Source organism: Pseudopodoces humilis, chromosome 16 (genome assembly GCF_049639895.1).
Source record: "Pseudopodoces humilis isolate 2021_Gansu_Grassland_sample_001 chromosome 16, ASM4963989v1, whole genome shotgun sequence".
NCBI lineage: Eukaryota > Metazoa > Chordata > Aves > Passeriformes > Paridae > Pseudopodoces > Pseudopodoces humilis.
In genome coordinates this window covers 7,826,297-7,846,554 of record NC_142215.1, presented here as the reverse complement: position 1 = coordinate 7,846,554, position 20,258 = coordinate 7,826,297, and the positions used below count along the sequence as shown (strand labels likewise).

The 20,258-nt window shown below is 52.4% G+C and overlaps 1 protein-coding gene across 1 annotated transcript; it reads left to right on the top strand.

The window, feature by feature from the left end:
• Window positions 1–3,775: 3,775 nt before the first annotated feature.
• Window positions 3,776–11,798, top strand: RHCG (Rh family C glycoprotein). The gene is made up of 10 exons (XM_014251351.2): window positions 3,776–4,166; window positions 7,578–7,764; window positions 8,223–8,373; window positions 8,698–8,845; window positions 9,243–9,409; window positions 10,076–10,213; window positions 10,555–10,691; window positions 11,206–11,330; window positions 11,532–11,605; window positions 11,689–11,798. Exons 1-10 carry the CDS (start codon window positions 3,980–3,982, stop codon window positions 11,752–11,754), a joined length of 1,380 nt encoding a protein of 459 aa, XP_014106826.1. The 5' UTR covers window positions 3,776–3,979; the 3' UTR covers window positions 11,755–11,798.
• The last annotated feature ends 8,460 nt before the right edge of the window (window positions 11,799–20,258 follow it).

Sequence of the window (20,258 nt, the reverse complement as noted above, 5' to 3'; positions counted from 1 at the left end):
CTTGTGGAAGACCCTGGGTTGTCATCAGCTGCCTTGTCCCTCCCTGCAGTGCTTGAAGGTCATCTTACCCCATGGTGTCAGTGGTCAAGGTGTGATCACAGCAGGTAAAGGCAGAGGAATCCCCACAGAGCAGAGCCGCCCAGGTGTCTGCTCCACCCTCACCTCCAGAGCTTGAATGCCCCAGCCCAAACCAGTGTCACCAGATGTATTTATAGAGCAACAAAGACAAGCAGGCACTAAATGGCCCATTCGGCTCTGCTGGTGACTGTGAACACAAGTGGATTTAATGGGCTGGAACCAGGAGCTGATCCACTTGGGTGGGTGGGAATAACCTGCCACCAAGAGCAAGAGAAGGACAACGGGTCTCCCTGGAAAAGTGCAGAGGGCACCCTGCAGCCTTGGGGCTGTGAGCTCCCTTCTCCTGGCCGGGGACTGACATCTCTTGCTGCTTGACATCTCTCTGCTGTCTGAGCCCTGAAGAAGAGCCAGCCACACCATGTCACTGCCATTGTCCAGCCACTGGCATCTGTCCCAGCAGTCCGCTGAGGACACTTAGCAGAGTGTGACCAAAACCTGCCTTATCACAGTCCACCTGGGACCCGAAACAAACCCAGGGCAAAGGGGAGTTTCCCAGCAAAGTCTGACAGCTTCCAACATGGGAACTGCTGCTAGCTACCCAAACTCCTTCTCCTTTCCTGCCCACTAGAGTGTATTTGCTCTGGAAGCCTATCCAGCTCTTGGGAAAGCCAGAAGAGGTGTTGGCTGAGTCCAGGTGACGGTGTGTTCCCAGTGTGACAGCCAGAGTTGCTCACACGCTTCTGCTTGTGCTGTCCCGTGTTTGTGCTGCTTTCACAGACGTTTGTCCTCTCTGCCTGCTCCACAAGGACACCGACTTCCCTCTCAAACAGTCCTTGGGTTCTTTCTGGACAATCATTTACTTGCTGATAAATGCTGTTTCTTGGGAGGAAGGAGAGGGCACAAGAAAAATAATTTGTGAATTTGGCTCATGTGTGGTTGTCTCTTTGATCCAGATAAGATTTTTTTCTTTAACTTAAAAAACTATCGCTTCATTTTCTCCTGTTTCCAACATTTATCTCCAAAGGATACTTTAATAGTGGGAGCTGAAAAAAAGGATGAGAAAGCCCAAACCTAAATGAACTGTTTGATCTCCCCTCATGCCACCACTCTGTCCTGCCCCAGTGGAAAGTTTGTTTGCCTTTCTACTGAACCAGCTTGAAAAAAAGTTTTGGTATTGACTCAGATGCTTTGCTTTCAGGTCACTCCTCAAAGACCTGCACAAGCAACAAGTCATCTTTGATACTGGGCAATGCCCAGAGTCTCACTTGTTCTGTATCAAGGCTTCCAAGACTCCCCAAATCCTCATTCTCCAGTGCCTTCTCCACCCCAGGTGCCCAAAGACTACTGGTTGTGGCTGCTTTGACCAAGATTCTGGGGAGCACCCATTCCCTCCCATTAGGGTGAAGCTGCCCCAAGGCCTCCAGGCAAGAGGGAAGGAATTCTGAAGAAATCTAAATGCTTTAGATTTTGTCTCTACATCTTCAAATATTTTTAGTGCTCATAAAAGTGAGAAACTGGGAGAGACCCAGCTGGGACCAGTACTGTACAACCCTCACCTAACGTAACTAAGATCGGGGTTAGATCTGGGTTAGATCTAGACACTGCTAGACCTGGTCCCACATCTCTTAAGCAGAAAGGCAAACATTCTTTCTCCCTCAGCATCATTCCAGTGACTTTCTGGAGAAACCTTGCGCCTCTTACAGGTGCTGGACATGATGGGCAAAATTCTGTGGTGGAGGAAGTTCAGACTAGCCTGAAGTTCCCAACAGGACATTGAAGCACCTTTGTGACTGAGGCATGGTGAAACCTGGCCTGCATGTCCTGCCACACAGCTGGGTACCTTGAAGGGTGGATGCAATGGTGGTCTAACCCATGACAGGAAGTGCTCTGCCAGCACTGCTGCACACACATGTGCTGGCACAGCCCCATCAGCCTTCCCAGTGTTATCCTGGCCCTGAAAAGGAGCCTGGAGAGAAGCTGGTCCTTTAATGGGCTCTCACAGCATGGACAGCCAGTGGAGCATGCCAGCCCTGATGTGATGCAGTGACAAAGTGCTGATCTGCAGGTTGATAAGGAGGGGCAGCGCCAGGCAGTGCAGCAAGGTGAGACTATCAGGCAGCAGAAAAGCCATTAGCCTTTGTTCCTGGCCTCCACACATGAGGAGAGGGGCTGGGGACAGCAGGTGGGGTCTGCACAAGGGCTTTCCAATCTGCTTTTCTGGAGACTGCCATTTCAGTGATGCCATAGATTAGAAAAGCTCTGCAGTTACTCTTTTGCTAGAATAATCACAGAGTGTAGCCGCTGGTGGCTACAGTACCTAAGCAAGTTCCCTTTTGTTTCAAAATGCTCCTCTGTGCTGCCCTTTTCGAGGTGTCTAAGGGCTGCTCTAGGGTAGGGCAGAATACTGGTCTTATCACGTAGCTGGCACAGAAACATGCAACTGTCAACAGTGTTCCAGCAATTAGAGATCAAGTATTGTTTGGGGATTTCAGCTTCTTTCTAGTTGGAGATCTTTTGTATCCTGGTGTGTATGGCTGAGAAGGCCCTGCAGAACCCCTGTGTAATGGGAGACCCAAAAACACACCCTGAGCAGCATTGCTGGAGGGGGAGCTCGTCTTTCAGACAACAGCAACATCCCCCTGCTTTAGGTGTCCCCAGAAAGTGATCCCAGTCACGTGGAGCTCTGCTCATGCAGGGTAGGGGCTAAGGCAGATGGGCTTCTCTCTTCTTCCCAATGCTGTCTCTATCCTGCTGCCTGCACGGGGTTCAAATGAGGTTGGAGAATGATTTTGTGTGGCCGTCAGTCTCTTCAAGACCATCCACAGTATTTTTCTGCCATCTGTCATTTTGAGAAGAAAGCACACAAGAAAAAATAATAAACTCAAATTATTGCCTAATCAACACCAAAATCAGTGCTGCTTGCTCAGCCTGCGGGCCACAATTAGATGCCATCAGCAAATTTGGGCAGCTTGCCTGGGCTGCAGTCTTTCATCTCTTGAAGACTGACAGGCAACCCAGGGATCTGCAGGCAGAGGAAGGAGCTGGGATCCATCTGAAGGACTTACCTGGCTCTTTGGGGAAAGAGAACATAATTCAAACCAGTAGGAAAAATGTAGTTTTGTGTTTATGTTTGTTAATTAAAGGAAAACCATACCAGAGGAGGGGATGTTTAGGCCTCCAGCACCATCTCACAGTATTGCCCTGGTTATGCAGCCCCAGCTCAGTTTGCCTTGCCAGGAGGATGCTCTGGGTAGATCACTTTGGGAAATTGTGGAACATGTGTCACTTGAACATCCTTACAGCCTTGGCGGGGCCTTCACGTGTCTGTGCACTCATGCAGAATCTTGGTACCTGGTTTGAAGCGCACACCTTCCTCTTCCTCCTGTTCTGCACCTCAGCTGCTTTTCCAAAAGCCAAGAGCTGGAGCGAAGGGCACCCTGCCTTCACCCACAGTGCCAGCTGGGGAAGGGCAACCTCAGAGCTGGGGAGGGAGGCGAGGGGAGCACCCAGAGCCAGGAGGGAGGGGACAGCGGGATTGGGGTGCTCCTGCCAGGGGCAGGGAAGGGGTGTGGGACTGGGCAGAGCAGGGGGCTGGACACTCTGGCTCCACTCCCCAGTCACACTGGCCTCCACATCTGCTCGTCCCCGTGGAGGCAGGGCTCAAAGGTGCTCGGAGCAGCTTGGAGGAAAGGTGCTGAAGCCTGTCCCTCCTCTCAGGGAGGAAGGTGGGTTAGAGCAACAACCCTGCTGAAGCTCCAGTGGTCTGAAATGTGATCCTGCCGGAGGCACCTCCCTGGGCCCCACCTCGCTCTCTCCGACCTATATATGTGCCCAGCCTTGGGCGGGTGCGGGGACGCGGGCGCGCACAGTCCCCCCGGGTGGAGAGGCCGAGCACCAAGGCATGGCCAAGAACACGAACATGCGCTGGCGGCTCCCTCTCGTGTGCCTCCTCTGGGAGGTGGCCATGATCGTCCTCTTCGGAGTCTTCGTGCGCTTCGGCGCCGAAGCTGATGCGCACTGGGAGGAGGAGAAACGAGAGATGAACCTGACCAGTGACATAGAGAACGATTTCTACTTCCGATACCCCTGTGAGTATTCTGGAAGCCTAATCCCTGTGCTGCCTGGTCCCCATCCCATCCATCCCATCCATCCCATCCATCCCATCCATCCCATCCATCCCATCCATCCCATCCATCCCAACCCATCCCATCCCAACCCATGCCATCCCATCCCAACCCATGCTATCCCATCCATCCTATCCTGTGCTGTGGCAGAGCCTGTCAGAGGCACTGTCTCCACTGATTGCTAGAAAGTTGTGCTCTTGCCTAGAGGCTGGCTTGGGGTTCACCAAAGAGCAAGAGAAAAGCCTCATGGCCCTCCGGTGCCTTGGGGCTCTGTCAGCAGGGTACCGTGACGTCTTTTTTCCAGGAATAGGGCTGACGTGTTCCCAACACTCTGCAAGATTCAGCTTGCTGCCCCCTCCCTCAGCTCTGGATCAGAGCAAGCCTTTCTCTGCACACAGAGGAACGGCTGTCGAGATCCTGTGACATCTTCCTCCTCTTCCTCCGTCCACCCCCTCACTTGTGAATTACCCTTTAGCTACTGGCATTTCAGTGCCAGAGTCCTCCTAAGCCGCCAGGTTCCCAGGGTTCTTGGGTCTCTGCATCGTAGTGACACAGAAATTATTCAGAAGGTTAAAGCTCTTCTGGCCAGGCAGTGCCTTTGGGTGGCTTTGATCTCCAGGGCTGGTCATCTTTGTGAGCCTTTCAGAACAGGCTGCTTCTGTAGGCAATTGTTTCCAAGGAAGCAACAGGCCTGAGTCATGCATCTATTTAGAACATTTCCATTAAAAACACCTGCTAAATCAAAGGAGCTATAGCAACCTGTGGCTGCTGAGGATTAGCTAGTTCAGAAAAGGATTTGCTTACACAAACCCACTGCTCAGTCAGCCTCCAGGTTCATGTATGGTCATGGCTGCCCTGGGCTCTCCCTCGACATCTGCCTTTGGGACCAGCCCCACACAGGTTGGTGTGAAGCAGTAGCAGTGCCTGAGGGCTGCTCTTGTCACTGGTGTGCTGGGAGGACATCAGGAGTCCAAGAAAGAGTGTGTGGGAGCTAAGGAAGTGACATCTCTTCTGTCCTCATATCCCACTCCAGCTCTGCAGTGCCAAATATTCCCCCTCAAATAGCAGGATGGATTCAACACAACTAAATCAATCTAAGGGCAACTGCTCAGTTTAGCTTTGAATTATGTTTCTTTTTCAGACCTGAGGAAGGGCTCACGTGCCCAAAAGCACAGCTGTTCTTTCTCCCTTATCTAATCAGAAATATTCTCTCCCTGCAAAGATGGACAAACATAAGGTGGCCAAGCCCTGACATTTTAATCCTTGTGTCTGTCCAGTGCTCAGAACCTGAAGATCATTTGTATCAACATACCTGCGACCACTGCTGTCCACAGCAGCTGTCTGCAATGGCAGAGGGATGGGAGTGACAAGCAAACAGGTTCTTCAAGCCAGAGAAGATTGGGAAGACAGGCAGAGGGAAGTTGTCCTGGTTTCAGGAAGCCAATATTTGGTTGTGTCAGTGGTGCCCATTTCCAGGTCCAGTCAGTGAGCACATTCCTTTTCATTTTGGATTGCACATGAGTATTGTGTAATCAGTGACTCATCTGCTCTCTAGAGGAAAAGAAATGAGATTTTTTTTGTCTCAGAGAGCATTCCCAAAGCCCAAACACTTCCTCTTGATAGTTATGGCAATTGTCCTGCCACAAAAGCAGGCTTATGAAACCTTTAGGGCATGGCAATGCCTGTGCTGCCTCTGAGTAATAACAATGTTATTCTTACTAAGGGAAAATAAAGGCGAGGGTTAGAAAAAGGTTTTAGATTTGGGTGTGGTTTAAAGAAAGATCTGCTCTTCCTCCTGAGTTCATACAGGGTCTAACACACGGTGGGATCCTCTGGCTTTCTGGAAAGCATAGAGTCCACAGCTTTAACTCTGACCTGTGTAGTTCTGCTTTTAGGATGAAAGAATGAATATACAATGCAAATGGCAGCAGATAAAGCCAGCTGTATGTGTGCTGCTTACACTGGAAAAAAGAGAGGGGAAATAAATACAGTTGCAGAGGAAAAGTCTACAGGATTGTGTGGTAAAACCACAGTAAGACTGGTTCTTAGGACATGTGGAGAAGGGCTTTTGAAATGACCTCTGCTGAACAGTGCCAGCTGCAGATCTCGTCTCCTTCCTTTTTAAAGAGTGATTTCATAGGCATGGGGGGCATTTTTCAAAAGCAATCAGATTAGCATGGCACTACATGGCTTGAACCTGGAAATGTTCATTCTTAAACAAGTTGCAACATCTTCAAAAGCACAAAAGGATAAAACTCTCAGCTTCTACAGAGCTGCACTTCACACAAGTCATAACTAGCCCTCAGTGGAAGCAGCAGACAGAAGCCCTGCTGAAATGGACCAGGGGCTGATGGATTTCAGCACAAGTTCGGGGTAGAGCAGACTTACAGCCACAGAATTTCCTTTGCTCTGAGCTTACACACTCTCTGAGTGCAGAGACTTTGCTGGATATAGTGGCTATAATGATTTGTGCAAAGCAAAATGCAGAACATTCTGGTTTAGCTCCATCACTGCTGTATTTATCTGCAGCATGGGTTTGGTGGTGGGAGTCTCCCTGGGGGGATCCCAGCCTTGGGTCTCCTGGTTTTTTCTGCTGGCTGAGTGGCCTGCAGTGTGAGGGTTTGCATGGTTCAATTTATAAGTATGCAAGTGTTTCAGCTCACTTAATTGCAAAGCAATGCTTATCTGATAGAAACGTGCAGCATTAAAAAGTACAGCAGGTTTACTGCACCAAGAAGGTCTTTCAAGAGGCTCACACAGATCTGGTTTCCCCTGGGGAAGGGCATCTGAGGGGCTTGGGTGAGCAGGTCTGACCATTAGTGGGAAGAACTGGGTCTCTCTGGTTTAAGCACTAAAAATCTCACAAGGTGGGTTTCTGGTCTCAAGGGTATTTTGCTGCTGATTTCCAAAGCATTTAAAAATGTATTTGTAAACTTTCCTTGTTCTTGTGCTCTCCCTGCTCTCACCAGGACCTTGTACTGAATGGACCTACCCAAAATGACCGTTTACATGTTTTAACACAACTTGACTGTTCATTTCACACGATGTTTTTTGAGTTTTTTACAAAAGGGGAAAAAACAATCTGAATAGAAAAATGTTTTCCTCTATACCCTCCATTACTCTCAGGTCTTCTTTTGCACAAAGCTTTTAGTAAACATTTACTTTAAAGGCTGAGCCTTTTAACCAAAAGCCAGTTTCCAAAAGCTGAGCCATTTTCAGACTTAGAAACATGGGGACATGAGGCAAACACACATTTTCTCTTGAATTTCCCCCCTACTGCTACTTATGTAATTAGTCCCTTTTCAACAGCAAACGCACGTGGCATTTGCAGCCCTGCTGTCCTCGCAGAGCTGACAGTCCCTTCCCTCTGCACAGCTTTCCAGGACGTCCACGTGATGATCTTTGTGGGCTTTGGCTTCCTCATGACATTCCTCAAGCGCTATGGATTCGGAGCTGTGGGTTTCAATTTCCTCCTTGCTGCCTTTGGGATCCAGTGGGCTCTCCTGATGCAAGGCTGGTTCCACTCTTTCAAGGATGGGAAGATCCTCATTGGAGTGGAGAAGTAAGGAAGAGCTGGGCTCTAGGATGGCACCTCTGGCCTGGCCAATGGAAGAGTTGGAATGAGAGCCAAGCAGTTGGCAACACCTGTCCCTCACCAATGTCAAATACAAATCAGTCTCTAAACTGTTGTTCTCCCTCTACATACTTCCACTTGCTTTCCACCTTTTAGTCCAAAGGTACCTGCCATTGGGGTGGTACTGCTCAGAGGGAAATGAGGTGAGTGTCACCTCTGAGTGCCAAGCCAGGCACCACGGATGTCAGTGCTGAGGACACATATCACCCACATTACCTGAATCATGTGGGGGTGTAAGGATGGGAGGAAGGTCAGTGGGAAATCCAGAGATGTCTCTTAATCACCTCTTTGTCTTCAGGTGGGATCTCTTGAGCTGGGGGTAGGTGAGAGTGATTTACAGAGAAGTATTTCCTTATTAAACCTCAATTTTCCTTTCCCTTTTCCAGCCTGATCAATGCTGATTTCTGCGTGGGCTCTGTGTGCATTGCCTTTGGGGCCATCCTTGGCAAAACCAGCCCCATACAGCTCCTTGTCATGACTTTGTTTCAAGTCACACTCTTTTCAGTGAATGAGTACATCCTCCTCAACCTTCTTCATGTAAGGCTTTAGGTAGTACCCGCTTTCTTCTGCTTCTTCCTCTCTGCACCTCTCCAAACTATCTCCCTTTGCTATGGCTCCACCAAGCCACTGCCTTCATAAGCATTTAAAATGCAAGAATTCACACAGCAAAAGTAGGCAGATGGGGCAGTGGGCCGTACTTCCCTGGGAGGGAAGAAGGGAGATCTTCTGGGGTTTACACATGAGCCTGGCAATTCAGGAGCACTGGGTCCCTCTGTCAAGCTGGGCACGATGCAAATCAGGCCTCAGCTCTAGAATGAGTGGCAATTGCAGAAGCAAACCTCTGTTTTCCCATGGCTGCAGGTAAAGGATGCAGGTGGCTCCATGACCATTCACACCTTCGGAGCCTACTTTGGTCTCACGGTGACTCGGGTCCTGTACAGACCCAACCTGGAGCAGAGTAAGGACAAGCAGGGCTCCGTGTACCACTCCGACCTCTTTGCCATGATCGGTGAGCCAGCCCTCATCTCGGGGTGCTGCTACATGGGGACCACTCCACATGGAGGGCTGGGGTCTCCTGTGTCTCTGGGAAAAACTGAAGGCAGGATATGGAGTTGAGGAGCTCTGTATCCCAGAGGTCTTTCACCTTTCAGAGTTACTCAGCTCCCTTCATCAGTGGCTGGGCTGAGATGGTGCTTGGGAAGATAAGGATGCATTTTGGTTCACTTTCTCTGCCGGCCTTTCCTGATGTTGGTCTCATCATGCAGGGTGTGGATCAGGGGAAGCAGGACTATGGGATGTAATTTCCCCCTGTGCAGAAATATCGTTTTTAAAGTTGGTTTTTTTTCAGTCCCTGTATTTTCTCTTTTCCCTTTCTCTTCCTCATCCCATCTGCCTTATCCCACCAGGTACCCTGTACCTGTGGATGTACTGGCCCAGTTTTAACTCAGCCATTTCTGATCACGGGGATGCCCAGCACCGGTCTGCCATTAACACGTACTGCTCGCTGGCTGCCTGTGTCCTCACCACCATGGCCTTCTCCAGCATGCTGCAAAAGAAGGGCAAGCTTGACATGGTAAGATGGGAGCAGAGAGCCCAGGGGACGTATAGTGAGGCTGATCAAGGGTCCAGGAAACAACTGACACTTGTACTTTGCTGAACAGACACATGGTTTCAGGGCATGATGATGAAACCAGCATCCAGGCAGAAACTCTGAGGCTATACTGAATAAGAAAGTGGGAATGGCTCTTGCAGGACTTGAGGGGTGGGAAGATGCCCTAGCTGTGGTGGACCCAAGTCACAGCAGGGGCTGGACTTGCTCTGCTAGGTGTGATGCAGAGCTCATTTTGGCAGCGCTCCCCATCAAATGAGGCCTGCGCAGCAGCTCGTGAGCAATCGGGGGGCTGACTTGTACGTGTTAGATGTGTGGGTGACATGTCTCTGTGACAGCAGAGCTTGCATGACACACGGGTGAGACAATTTCCATCTCATCACAACTCCCCACCCATATCTGTGGATGCAAAGAACGTGTGTGGTACGGGGAGTGGGAGTCTATGTGCACCTGTGCTACAGCCAGAAGCTGCCTGTTCTTTTCTTGTTTTTCGCCACCAAGTAGGAAAATGAGCCCTGATATTTCCTCTGGAAACATTTCCAGAGCTGGTTCTCCCACTTTGCCATTTGCACCATCCCTGAGCAATTGCAATCTCCCTGAGATGCCAAGGCAGGGCGGTTGGTTCTGCAGGTCCACATCCAGAATGCCACGCTGGCTGGCGGCGTGGCCGTGGGCACCAGCGCCGAGATGATGCTGACTCCATACGGCTCCCTCATTGTCGGGTCCATCTCTGGCATCGTGTCCACCGTGGGGTATGTCTACTTCACGGTGAGTGCTGCTCAAGGGGTCTGCAGCCCTGCTGAGGAGACCAGAAATGGATTGACTTCCCTTTGATGGCTCCTGCTTTCCAGAATCCCTTACGAGATGCACTTCTGACTCCTTTTACTGCCCCAAAATGCTCAGGAAGTTTCAGACTCCCAATAGGAGCGTGTTTGGAGGATATGTTAGCTTATTTTGAGCTTGGCTCACATCTTTGTCTAGAAACATTTAGCTCTTTAATGGGACACAGTATCACTCCTCTTTCTCTGCTCAGTCCTGCACGGAAGGAACTAATCCTTTCCAGGGCCACACTCAACTCCCTGATCTCTCTCTACTTCCCTTCCCCTCAGCCTTTTTTGGAGTCTAGGTTGCACATTCAGGACACATGTGGCATCCACAACCTCCATGCCATGCCAGGCCTTATTGGGGGCATTGTGGGGGCCATCACAGCAGCTGCAGCCACAGAGGATGTGTATGGAAAGGAAGGGTAAGATGGCTTGAAAATCTTCCCTGAGAACAGATTTTACCTGAAGCTCTGTGGGCTGGGAGCAGGGAGCAATTAACAGCTTTTGTTAATAATTCAGAGTTGCCCAGGGATGTCCCTCATAAACATGGGGTGCACTGACTGTGTTTGGCTTACTGAATTGTAGCCCCAGTTTATGCAGCTGACTCTGGGTGGCCTCATGAAGTGTTATTCTGGGCCACAGTGGGGAGGAAAGTGTTCTCCCTCTCCCCACATTGTTTTATGGGGTCAGGTAAGGCTAAAAGTCTGAAATACAAAGTGAATATTTATATTTTGGGCTCCTCCTTAGTAAAGCTTTGCCAGGGCTCAGAGAAGGAGGTGAGCTGCGTTTTGGTCACTGCACAACGCTCTCCTGGTCCAAGGCAGAAGAGGGATGGGGCTAGGGAAGCGTTCCCAAGAGAGCAGGGCAACATGGTACCTCTGGAGCCAGGGAATGTCTCCTGCCAGGGGCAATCATCACCATTTCTGCCCTCGGCAGGTTCATCAAGGCGTTTGACTTCACCGGCGTGTACCAGGCGCGGACGCCCAGTATCCAGGGAGGGTTCCAGGCGGCCGGCATTGTGGTGTCTCTGCTGATGGCATTTGTTGGGGGTGCCATCGTGGGTAAGCCGGAGGGGAGCACAGAGAGGGGAGGGTTGAGCCAGCCTGCAGCTGAAGCAGAGGCATCCGTGCTCTCCTGTCCACGGCCGGATGCATCCTGGGGGGGACGGCACCGAGCGCTGTGCCAGGGCTGCATTTGCCCCTTGGGTGGACCGGCCGCATCCCGCACGGCCCCTGCCCACCGCCCTGCCCGGCTCCTTGCAGGGGGCATCCTCAAGCTGCCCATCTGGGGGGACGCCGCGGCCGAGAACTGCTTCGAGGACGGCGTTTACTGGGAGGTGAGGGGGCGCGGGGCGGGGGGCACGAGATGGCGCTATCGGCCCGCGGCCCGGCCCGGGGGGCTCAGGGGGCTCTGCCGCAGGTGCCGGAGGACGAGGAGAGCGACGTGTACCACATGCACAACCCCGACAAGCCCGCCTCGCCCTGAGCCCGCCGCCGGCCCGCCTTCCCCGCCGCAGGACCTCGCCCCGCTCCCGGGGCCGCAGGATCGCCTTCCCGTGACGACGGGGGCTCTGCCCTACTCTGCCGCTTTTGTAACGAGCTGCTGTGGATGTAATAAAGTGGTGTTCTTCTTTCCAGGCCTGTGCCGTGCGTCAGTGGCCGAGCGGGATGGGATGCGGGCCAGAGCCGTCTCTTGGCAGCTGCCAGGAGAGCTCTCGGCTGCCCGGGGCAAAGCAGAGGCACCAGGACACTCCTGGGGCCTTGGGAACAAAGTGGAGGCATGAACGGTGGCAGTACGGGCTGGGTTTATTAGACAATGTATTAGATAATGCGATCCAGGGAGATATTTGGGTTGGGAGCTGGAACCTTGAGATGACATTCGAGAAGGTGATGAGCCCCCACAGCGGGGGCTGAGACCCTGCAGGATGCACAGGCCGGGCTGGTTCATTTTGAGGATGGGATGCTGGGGTGCAGCAGCTGACCCTCTCCTCATCCAGCCATCCACAGCGGGGGTGATGCCATCTGTGAGTCCAGCTACACTTGTACATGATGGCCTCTACCATCACCTTCCCTTGAACTGCCCTACCCAGGCCTCCACCAGCTCCTGGGAACCTTGTTTGCATGTACAGCACAGGCTGACAGAAGCATCTCCTCTTTTCTGGCTTCAGACATTTCTTCCAGTGTCATCAGATGGCTCCTTCCACTGTCCAGTGCTATTTTGATAGGAAGAGGACAGGCCCTGTCTCAGCTGGACCATTACGCTTCAGCCAGAGTTGTAGGAAACAGGGATGAAAACCATGCCCAAAATCCTGCATGTTTTCAAGGGTGATATAATGTGAGGAGTAGGAAAGGAAAAGAGGGGGGGAAAGGAGGTAGGAGGGCTGATAGGTCTCTTCACTGCATCTCACTGTAATTCTTACACCTGAGGGGGGGAGTCAAAAGTAGCTATTCACATCCCCTTGGGATATGACACCCTCATTTTCCATGCTGGGTAAAGACAAAAACCCTTTACAACATGTTTCTGGAATTTGTCAGCAGCTGCCAGCAGCAGCATGTTAATTAAATGTCGGCAAAGATGGAAGCAAGAGGCTCTGCTCTAATTGGACACTTTGCTTGGTGGAGCTGAAAAACATTGTGACAGAGGAGGAGGTGCCGAAACACTGTGTTCCCCTGCCATGGCGGGGACGGGGACAGCCAGGCACAGGAGACGCTGTCTCCTGTACACGCATTGCCTCCATTTGGCCTAAAACAACCTCACCACTGAAAAAAAGAAGAGTAATAAAAGGCCTAAAATCCTCCATAGGATTGGTCTCAAGCACGGCAGCGGTGTGGGATGCAGAGAAAGGGCTGGTTGGCTAATGAGAAATTCAGAAATATCGTAGCTGGGCCATCAGGAGCTCCAGCCTGCTTGCCAGCAAGTGGTGTATTGTATATTTCTTTTATGATGGCAAAGGCAGGTCTGACAGGGGTTAGAAATGGTCTCGGGAGATTGATCCCTGCAGAGGCTGAAGCATACATTGAGCTGCATCCTTTCTCCAAGACAAGGATGGGAAAATGTAGGGCAAGTGTTTTCCCTGTGCTGGGATCTGCTGAATGAGGGAGATCTTCTAGCTTCTCTGCACTGGCAAAGGGATGTAACAGCCATTTTCTGCTCACAGCTTCATCCAGAGAGTGCATCAGAAACCACCACAGGGACGTTTACTGACAGGCACCATAGACAATATCACTTCAAAAGGGGAATCCTAAACTTTCCCCTCTAAGTGTGCAAAATCTGAAAGCAGAAGCAGACCTTTCGGGCACTGCGTTTCCTACTGTGTGACTGGACCTTCATCCCACACCATTTGAGTTCTGCCTGTCCCAGATAATCTGTGTGTCCAGCCTTCGTGGCCTCTGGTCTTTCCTCCCAGCAGCTTGCAAGGGTTCATGGGGTTCAGTAATGGCAAAGACAGGGTGACCCTTGTTGCTCAGCAAGGCGGCCAACCCACATCTCTGGTAGAGCAGGCGTGTGAGCCCTGGGAGAGGGTCCTGTCCCATGTGCACGTGCTGGAAGGAGAAGCCCTGACCCAGTTCCCTGGCCCTCTGAACTGTGCCTCCTCCTCGTGGGAAGACACCTAAATTGCCCAGGCTGCTGGGCAGCGAAGCGTTTTATTGCCGGTGCTCTTGCGGGGCTCGGTCTGGTCTCAGTACCTAAATCACTCGCTGGGGCTGGCCAGCAGTTTTAATTCCCTGGCAAACAATGCCGGGATCGGGCTGGCGCGTTTGAAGTGCAGTCGCGGCCCCAGCAGTGGACGGAGGGTTTCTCAACGGGGGAGCGTGGAGAGCCGAGGATTGGGCTGCTCCGGCAGGCGGAAGAACGTGTGAGAAAGGGGCTGTAGATACTCGCGGGGATTAGGTGGTACAAATTGGCTGGGAAGCACGGGAGGCATTGACCAAAGTTGTCCTGGGGCAGGTTCCCATGGGGGGGGTGGCTGAAACAACCTGCCTTCAAGGAGGCTGGAAGGCCCAGCCTGGCTGCTAATCCCCTGGGATCTCTGTGGCACGGTGCAGAAAAGAGGTTAAAAAAAAAAAGGAAAATCGCATGTAAAGGTGGTGGTTTCCCCAAGGGGATGATGTTAGAGAGGGAAGGGCGGAGGTGGGGGGGAACAGCATAGTTTAATCCCTCTTTTAATAGGCAGGTGGTAGGCTTTGCTCGCACTCCTGCAAGCTGCTGCAGAGATTTTGGCAGAAGGCCTTTGCTCACCTCTGCTGTCCCCCACTCTTGGTGAAGAGGGGCCCCATCTGTGGATCTGCCCGGGACAAGGGGGGGTTGCCTGCTTCCTACATCTGTGCCCGTGTGTGTGTTGGTGTGCGCAGGTGCACGTACACGGTGCCAGCCCCAGATTTGGGCTGAAATGGGTTCATTGCACACCCCAGCCACCGGCCATTGCGTATCTGCTGCTGGCGGCGTGCCCATGTGTACAAAGCCCCTCAGCCTCCCGGACCTTGCACAACTGGCACACTGAAGGCCACGCTGCAGGTGCTGCTGGTGATGTTCACATGCTGCTGGCCGTGGTGCCGCTGTGCATTCTCCCACCTTCGCCATGCACGTCCACCTACCTTTGGGCGGGAGTGAGCGTGTGCGTGTCCGACCCGCGTGTCCGACCCGCGTGTCCGACCCGCGTGTCCACGCCTGCGTGAGCACTGCTCCAGCCCCTTCTGAAGGAGCGCTGTAAATTGTAATCAGATTAGGGCAGCCGGTCGCTTAGGGCCCTTGAAAAGGGCATACGTCCCCTCATCAGTACCTAGCATTGAGTCGCACAAAGGGTCTAAGTAACTCGGCAGGGGTCGGGCCCTCTGGAGCGCAGGGGAGGGGGCTTGCCTTTCTTTTCTCTCTGTCCCTTGTAATTATGTCAATTTGCTAGCCAAATTGTTTGCTTGAGTGGACAGTGGGGGCTTGCCCCCCTTCACACCTCCCCCCCACCCCTAACCCCATTCATGTGCTAATGTGGGAAGGAGCATGGCCTCCTGACTTCGGGAGGTGGCCGTCAAGGAGCAAAGCACAGGGGGGCATGGGCCAGGAGCCCCCCATTTATGTGCCCATGGAGGGCTTGGCCTTGCAGCCCTGATGAACAGGACTCTCCTGTTTACTTTACCCCGTGGCAGGGTGTGCAATGGCCAACCAGCCCCAGCCAGCGCTGGTTTTCTCTGGCCACCACTCACCTGTACCACATCCCCGCTCGGGCCACGGCATCCCCAGGGCCAGGAGCCATGCCCTCTGCACAGCGGTTTTCCCGGCACACCTCCCCAGCCGCGCACCTCCCAGCATTTGCATATATTCTGCCCGCAAATCCTTGTCAAGGGGACTCTCTTTATTGCCTGTATAGATCACAGGGTGTTAGTTAAGGGGCTTCTTTGTATTGCCTCAGACAGCTGGGGTCATCAAAAGTCCTGTGGTGGGAAGGAGAGACAGGAGGAGGGGGGAAGCTCTGACAATACAGACTGAAGGATTAAAGGAGCATATAAAGTTCCTATTGAGTGAGACAAGAGGCTGTTCACTCCCAAGATTGACAGCAACCAGGAGGCGATTCCCAACACAATGTCCAATTAATTCTCTACCCTCTTCGCTGCCGTCTCCTCCTCCCTCCTCTCCTGGGCTGGGGCATGAGCAGGGAAGGGCTGAAGCTAAGATCCTTGAGAAGGTAATTAATTATTCCTGACTAAGAGGAGCTTGCCAAGGTGCAGGCCAGTCCCCAGGCTCGCTGGGCATCCATCCCCCTCCCACAGGCTACCATCAGTTTAGGCCACTGCAGGGTACTTTTCCTCTGTCCCACCAGTCTGTCCCACCAAAGGTCCATCTTCATGGCATGTGCTGGACAATAACCTGGGCTACTGCTGAGCCTGGAAGAGGCACATTTAGGGCTAAAGCCAAACTGACAGTGGAATGCAGCAGGACAAGGCAGCAGCAGGAAAGCCAGGGAGCAGGGCAAGGTGCATGACCAAGCTCTATGGGCGTGCAGAACATTTGGGGAGAGACAGAGAAGCGTGTGCCGGGCCTGGAGATCAGATTTTACCTCTGTGTGCAGTGGTTCAAGCAGCTCCACCTACTCTGGTTTTGCAGGGAGAAGTGGGTTTCTGGCAGTGAGGGTGCATTGCCACTGTTCCCTGGGCTGGCTGCCCACACTGACCCCAGTGCTGGTAATAGGACATGAAGGAGATGTTGTAGGATACTGCATCTCTTTGATGTACCCTCATGTACACGAGCCGAATCTGGACCACCATGTGACATTTCTGCAAGCCACTGAGTCCACAAATTGTCTGACTTGTCTGGTCTGGTTTTTCCTTTACAAACCTCTCAGCCCAGAGGGAGGAAAGCACCTTTCTCTGAGCTGGCTGTCTTTTTCTTGGTACTCTCTGTGGCAATGAGGCTCCCAGACGTGAGTGGCCAAAGTTCTTCAACAGTGACAAACATCTTCAAACCACCTCATTTGGGAGAAAAAGCCATGCAACCAGGACAGACTGCAGGGACATTTTGGCCAGCCCATCTTCTACTGCTCAGCACTTCCCCTGTGCTGCCCCTGCCCATGGCACTGAGGATACCCCGGTCAGCACGGGGTGGGGGACCAGTGCTGCCCTCCCTGCACACCTCCCGAGCAGGGGATGCCCTCAGGATGCCGGCATGGGGCTGCCAGTGGCTCGGCATCTCCTGCCCGCTCCCTCCCGCCGCACACGCTCCCAGTGAAGTTGTTTGAAACTCTTCCGGCAGTTTTCACGGCCAGGAATAACAGATTAGCCATGATCTGATCAGCCCAGTATCTAAGCTGTATTCTCCCTGCTGACAAGTATTTGAAAGAGGGGAGGGGCCACTTTCAGCCCAACGATGAATCTTTCACCGACAAGAAAAGAGCCTTTTTTCTCCCTGCCAGCCGCGGGCTGCTCCGTGCCCTGTTGCTAAGCGCGACCCGGGGCTGCTGCTTGCACGCGGCCGGCTCCAGCCGGGCCCTCGGGTTAGCAGGATCAGGATATTCACACCAGACATCTTGTTTTTTAGGGAGGGTGTTTATTTTCTCACCCACCTCTGGCTGGCAAATAACAGCTCGCCAGCGAGGCCCGGGGATGCTCCTGCTAAGGCAGCTTGCCCCGGGAGGAAAGGGAAGCTGCAGAAGCTCTTGGGGGGCAGATTGGGGCATTGGGGTCAGGCACTCAGTGCTAAATGTCTGGGATTTGCTACCACACGTGGGGATGTCCCTATCTGGGCTGTGGAAGGGCAGCCACCCCACAGACTCCATGTCCTGGTGGTTTTGGGCATGGTAGGACCTTGGGGACATGCATTTGGAGGATGTTTGGTGCTGGTGTCCGAGAAAAACCTGGCTTGTCCTCATGCAGGGGTGGCTCTGGGCATGATACTGCGGGGGAACATGTGGCAAAGGAAATAGGAGGATAATCTCCAGTTTTGGGATGTTTTTCAGTCCCCACAGCTTCACTCTGCTCCAGAGCACCGTCTTACCCTGTCAGCACCAGCCGTGTGACCCTGAGAGAAAGAAGGGAAAGCACTAAAACAAAGGCTTCCAGGCTATTTCTGGAGCTGCCAGCATGAGGTGCCCTCGCCTAAGACATGGTGCTCGCATCTCCCTCCTCTCCTGCAAGGCAGCGGTACAGGCAGGACTGCAGGCTGCCAGGGCCGGGGCTGGCACCTTCTCGGAGCCCTGCCCGCCCTGCCTGCCCTGGCTCGCAGGCAGGGTGCTGGGGGGAGCACGGAGGCTCTCCTTCGTTCCTGTACCCCTCCAGGGACTCGAGTGCTGCTGCCGAGCCTCCCTCGCTAGCCCCGAGCAAAGGCATGCCAGTGTTACTGATGCACGGCAGCTCGGGCTCTTTGTGAGCAGCGCTGTGCAGGGAATCTCCCTCTCCACTGCTGCAGGAAGCCTGAAGAAACCCGCTCATTCCTACCTCAGCCTGGGAAGTCTTGCTTGACCTCAGACTCCTGCAAGCCCTTGATCTCTTGATAGAGGTGACCAGGGTTCATTCCATTGACATGCAGGACTGTGGAAAGACGCGCAGAGAGGCTGTTTGCTTTTCCACTGGAAAGATAAACTGCTCTGGCACAGCATCCCAAGCTGCTCCCTCTCCTCAAGCCATGCCCCGTGCCCAGCTGGTGCAAAAAAACCCCAGGGGAAGATGCCAGAGGGGATGTAAAAGTTACTGCTGCTTTGAGCAGAACAAAAAAGAAAGAAACTTTGAGCCTCCTGGTTTGAAACACAAAATGCTGGATTCATGGCTGTGATACAGCCCCTTTCTGGATCTTTGGTGGCACAAAGCAGCAGGCAAACTGGCCTCTCTGGCCAAGTGAGCTCTTGTCCAGCTTGTGGAGGGTTCCTCAATGACTAAAGGGGCATCAGTGCTGGTGTCACGGTCACCTCCAGTGCCGTGGACAATGGGACAGTTTTCCCAGTACCTACAGGTTGTCCTAAGTCACATCAGAGGCATGATGACTTTCTCCTGTCTTCCCAGGAGCAGAAGTACCTACGTTTGGCATTCTGGAGGAAAGTGGAGTTATGGCTGCAGGTGCTCTATCAGTTTGTACTTGCCACGGGCAGCAATGCCTGCATGGGCTGTTTTCCATTCTTGGCAGAGGGCACTCGCCCCAAATAAATCCCTCCTAGCCAGCAGCTTCTGAAGAAAATGTTAAAATCTCTCTAGGCTTGAGCCAGAAGAGCACAGGCAAAGTTTGCTGACTTTTGAGGCTCTCACACAGTCCTACCTAATTCTCTGCTACCCTTTTTTCCTGGCTGTTGGCCATTCTGGCATGGACAAGTTCTCAGCTTTGGGACCTTAGCAGTCCTCTGGTACTTCAGGCCAGATTTCTCACTCTTTTTGTGCATCTCTGCCAGCCATGAGTCATGTTCTCCACTGCACAGACAGGTCTCCTGCCTTGCTCTGCAGCCGAGAATCACCTGTGTGAATGAGCAGCAAGAGAGCTGGGGTGGGCTAGAGCACGACTCCCTTCATCCTCTCCTGGGGAGGCTGAATGACTCCTGACATACATTTTAAAGCTTCTTGGGCCATTGCTTGGTTAAACCTGCAAATGGCCTCTGTTCCTCTTGGATAAACTCTCTGACTCATTGACTTCATCATCTGCAGTACAATGACCCAATTCTCACTCCATGGACATGAAGACCCATTTTTGACAGCCCCTGACTTTCACACTGTTATAGCACTGACCAGTTTTTTAGGAGCTCCATATGCTACATACAGCAAATCCACAGCATCAGAATTAATTGCTCCTGACTTTATTCCTTTTGTCTCAATTGTATCTGCTGGCTTTGCTTCCAAGCCTTGGCTTTGCCTTGGATTGTGCTTGGCAGGTGCTGGAAGGTGCTTTGTGGATGAGAGCAGGAGCATCCCATATGACTTCACTTTTCTCTGGGGAATCCTGAACCCTAAAACCAATTTACTCTGTAACTCTGAGTAGTCTCTACACTGGAAATGCTCTATAAAACCCTTGTTTGGGAAGGATGTGGTCTGCAGAGAGATTTGACTGTCTTCCTGATGGTCTGATCATCTGCAGGAGAGCACAAGGGATATTCCATGGCCAGGGCTGAGCAGCACCATGTCTTCCTGAGGAAGAAAGGAAAATTTGACTTCCAGAACTAGCAGGTAAAACCTGATCTGAGAATTCATGTCCCAGTGATGAAATAAACCATTGTGCAGCAAAGAATAGTACACAATGTAAGCACTCAGGAAAGAAGAAAATAATTTTATCCTGATTTCTAGTGTCTTCCTGACTTGTGAGCACCCTTCCATACTCACACATGTCAGCAGAACACCACGGAGATATATTTATATGAAAATCCATTTGTCTCCACGGCTATCTATAGCATTTCTTTCCATGCCCCTCACTCCTGTGGCTGTGGGTTTGGTTTGTCTGTTCGGTTCCAGCACCTGGAGCATCCCTGTGCAAAGAGACAGCATCAGCACCCTGTGTCCAAAGGAAACCGGATTAAAGAGCCATCATGG

Coding starts and splice junctions, on each gene's coding strand:
- RHCG (XM_014251351.2), top strand. CDS start 3,980: ATGGCCAAGAACACGAACATGCGCTGGCGGCTCCCTCTCGTGTGCCTC. Junction 8,374..8,697: donor TCCTCCTCAACCTTCTTCAT/GTAAGGCTTTAG, acceptor CCATGGCTGCAG/GTAAAGGATGCAGGTGGCTC. Junction 9,410..10,075: donor AGAAGGGCAAGCTTGACATG/GTAAGATGGGAG, acceptor TTGGTTCTGCAG/GTCCACATCCAGAATGCCAC.